Source organism: Neolamprologus brichardi, chromosome 18 (assembly GCF_056152115.1).
Source record: "Neolamprologus brichardi isolate AB-2024 chromosome 18, ASM5615211v1, whole genome shotgun sequence".
Lineage (NCBI taxonomy): Eukaryota > Metazoa > Chordata > Actinopteri > Cichliformes > Cichlidae > Neolamprologus > Neolamprologus brichardi.
The window spans coordinates 6,568,853-6,572,726 of record NC_142121.1 but is presented as its reverse complement, the minus strand read 5'-3'; the positions used below and the strand labels follow the sequence as shown (position 1 = coordinate 6,572,726).

Below are 3,874 nucleotides of genomic sequence, written 5' to 3'. Positions count from 1 at the left end.
GGTATCTACCATTTACAGACCAATCTGTATTAGGGTGTATCTAAAATTTATGGTGTATATGCAGTAAGTCTCATTTCCTTCAAGATGTGAACACGAGTAGCAATTTTTTTTCCTACAGAACTCAGAAAGTGTCAGTCAGTGAGGGTAAAGCTGCATAGCAAGGAGATCGGAAAACTCAAATAACATTTTGAATTCTACAAAACTTTGGATAGAACAGAGTGTGTCTGTGACTGCACAGTAGAACTGCAGCCATACCCTGGCTCTTATAAACAACTCATTGTCACGCTGCCAAGATATTTTTAGTGCCTCCCTTCACAGATGAGTCTGTATCAGGATGGGTCTAAACAACATGGTGTAAATGCAGTTGCTGGTGAGCCTCATTTCCTGTAGGAGGAGAAAAAGAGCAGAGATCTGTTTCCCTTCAGAGCACAGAGGTTGTTTTTGTTCAGAGGAAGTGAAACTGTCTGACAGTCACTGAGAGACGGTGAAACGGCACAGCACATGGATCAAATAAAATTCTGCTGTTCAGTCTGTTTGGATCTACTGAAGGATCCGGTGACTATTCCCTGTGGACACAGCTACTGCATGAACTGTATTAAAAGCTTCTGGGATGAAGAGGAAAAGAAGAAAATCTACAGCTGCCCTCAGTGCAGACAGACTTTCACAGCGAGGCCTGTCCTGGTGAAAAACACCATGTTAGCAGAATTATTGGAGGAGCTGAAGAAGACTGGACTCCAAGCTGCTCCTGCTGATCACTGCTATGCTGGACCTGAAGATGTGGCCTGTGATGTCTGCACTGGGAGAAAAATGAAAGCATTCAGGTCCTGTTTATTCTGTCTGGCATCTTACTGTGAGAAACACCTTCAGCCTCATTATGATGTGGTTCCATTAAAGAAACACAAGCTAATGGAGCCATCCAAGAAGCTCCAGGAGAACATCTGCTCTCGTCATGATGAGGTGAAAAAAATGTTCTGTCGTACTGATCAGCAGATTATCTGTTATCTCTGCTCTATGGATGAACATAAAGGCCACGACACAGTCTCAGCTGCAGCAGAAAGGACTGAGAGGCAGAGAGAGCTGGAGGTGAGTCGACAAAACATCCAGCAGAGAATCCAGGACAGAGAGAAAGATGTGAAGCTGCTTCAACAGGAGGTGGAGGCCATCAATCAGTCTGCTGATCAAACAGTGGAGCACAGTGAGAAGATCTTCACTGAGCTGATCCATCTCATCCAGAAAAGAAGCTCTGATGTGAAGCAGCAGATCAGATCCCAGCAGGAAACTGAAGTGAGTCGAGTCAAAGAGCTTCAGGAGAAGCTGGAGCAGGAGATCACTGAGCTGAAGAGGAAAGATGCTGAGCTGAAGCAGCTCTCACACACAGAGGATCACATCCAGTTTCTACACAACTACCCCTCACTGTCAGCACTCAGTGAGTCTACAGACTCATCCAGCATCAATATCCGTCCTCTGAGCTACTTTGAGGATGTGACAGCAGCTGTGTCAGAGGTCAGAGATAAACTACAGGACATTCTGAGAGAGGAATGGACAAACATCTCACTGACAGTCACTGAAGTGGATGTTTTACTGTCAGATCCACCAGAGCCAAAGACCAGAGCTGGATTCTTAAAATATTCATGTGAAATCACACTGGATCCAAACACAGCAAACAAACAGCTGTTATTATCAGAGGGGAACAGAAAAGTAACATTAATGAATCAACAACAGTCTTATTCTGATCATCCAGACAGATTCACTGTACGATATCAGGTCCTGAGTAGAGAGAGTCTGACTGGACGTTGCTACTGGGAGGTGGAGTGGAGAGGGAGAGGAGGTTATGTAGTAGTTTCGTATAAGAATATTATCAGAGAAGATTGTGGGAATGAATCTAAATTTGGACATAATGACAAATCTTGGGCATTAAATTGTTATCAAAACCGTTATAAATTGTGGTACAACAACATCCAAACTCCTGTCTCAGGTCCTCGTTCCTCCAGAGTAGGAGTGTACCTGGATCACAGAGCAGGTATTTTGTCCTTCTACAGCGTCTCTGAAACCATGACTCTCCTCCACAGAGTCCAGACCACATTCACTCAGCCGCTCTATGCTGGACTCTGGCTTTACTGCAATTTTGGAGACGCTGCTGAGTTCATTAAACTCAACTAGAATGAAGTATTTTTGTATTGTCTAATATTGTTGTATTTTACTTTTATACAATGGTGACATGCTTGAATCCCTGTTGGATTCTGAAAGCACACATCCGGATGTTTGCACTCATGGAGATTCTGCTAGTTTTATTAAACTGAAATAAACCAAAATCTTTCATATTGTTCTGCTTTTTAATCTGTAATATATCGTTATTGTTTTTTCTCTCCATGCTGGTTGTGGCATTTCTCAACACCACAGAGATCAGCTGTCAGTCAAACATTATGGGTGGTACCTCCACATCTTCTAGTTGTTCTCTTGATGTTTCTGAGTTTTTAAAGGAGATCTTTCCTGTGATTGTTTATGGAGGCTATCACTGCTCATCATCATTTTGATTTACTAAAATATTTCTCCACATGAAAATGTAAACTTCTCTGTGCTCTAAATGTTTGTTGAAAATTAACATGTATTTTTACGTTGTCCTTTTTGTTCCACTTCATGGGCCTTAACAAAGAATTCAGCAGATCTTCCTTTATCAGATTTCCTTGTGTCGGTTTGGCTGACTTTTATTGTTAAAATCAAAAAAAGATCTTAATGAATACATGAAATATGTGAGTTTCTTTTTTAATGTGTGATCAAACTACAAGTTTTCAAGATTAATAAAATTCTCAGCAAAGTCTTTTCTTCTGTCTTCATTCCAGATCATAGAAGCGTCCTTACGGGTTGTTTGTTTAAGACTGTCACAGTCCTGGGTCTGCCATCCAGTCTTTTGAGTTTTGTACTATTATTGTTTTTTGGTTTCGGTTTTCAGTATTATTTTCAGTGCTCTCCTTCTGTGTGTCAGGCTCTTCGTTCCCGGGGTTCAGGTTTTCATAACGTTTACTACCTTCCTCATGTTCTTTTAGTTAGTTTACCCCAGTTTAGGTTCTGTCTGTTTAAGACTTTGTTTGGATTTTGCCTTTCACTATAAATAAATTCACTCACAGCTACGCTGTTGTCAGTGCCTCTTCTCTCCACATGGTTGCCTGGCTAACCGTGACATAGACAGTTTGGGTTTTGGGGGTTATGATTTTTTTTATGTTAGTTCAAAAGTGTTTTATGACATTTAGTTTTTACACATCTTCCTGCAGGTTGACAACTAAAGTCTGTAAACTGAGGTCAACACAAGAGGGCGCCTTCATCCTGCTAACAGGGATCTAGAGGAGCTGGGAACTCACACAAGTGCAGGAAGATGAAGTTTGGAGCACTTTGGCAACAGTCGGGGGAAAAATCCCTTTTAAAGAGCAAATTCTAAAAGATTATATTTAAAAGAAACTTTAAAACTGTTCTGGCATGTAATTCAAACTGAGTATATGTTCATATAAATAATTTATTTCTTAAAAACAATAATACATATCTATGTCTATCTATCTATCTATCTATCTATCTATATATATATATATATATATATATATATATATATATATATATATATATATATATATATATACATACATATATATATATGTATATATATATATATATGTATATGTATATGGGTGTTTATATATATATATATATATATATATATATATATATATATATATATATATATATATATATATATATATATATATATATATATATATATATATATATATATAAAAAACACCCAGCACGCCCCTGCGGGCGGTTTATCCTTCAAGCTCAGGTCCTCTACCAGAGGCCTGGGAGCTTGAGGGTCCTGCGCAGTATC

General features: G+C 39.1%; 1 protein-coding gene across 1 annotated transcript; it reads left to right on the top strand.

Moving 5' to 3' along the window:
- The first annotated feature begins 463 nt into the window (after positions 1-463).
- On the top strand, positions 464-3,048 carry LOC148097511 (tripartite motif-containing protein 16-like). The gene has a single exon (XM_087832510.1). The coding sequence runs from the start codon at positions 502-504 to the stop codon at positions 2,158-2,160; it is 1,659 nt and encodes a 552-aa protein (XP_087688636.1). The 5' UTR covers positions 464-501; the 3' UTR covers positions 2,161-3,048.
- The last annotated feature ends 826 nt before the right edge of the window (positions 3,049-3,874 follow it).

Bases quoted from the DNA above. Each gene is read 5' to 3' on its own strand.
- LOC148097511 (XM_087832510.1), top strand. From the start codon at position 502: ATGGATCAAATAAAATTCTGCTGTTCAGTCTGTTTGGATCTACTGAAG.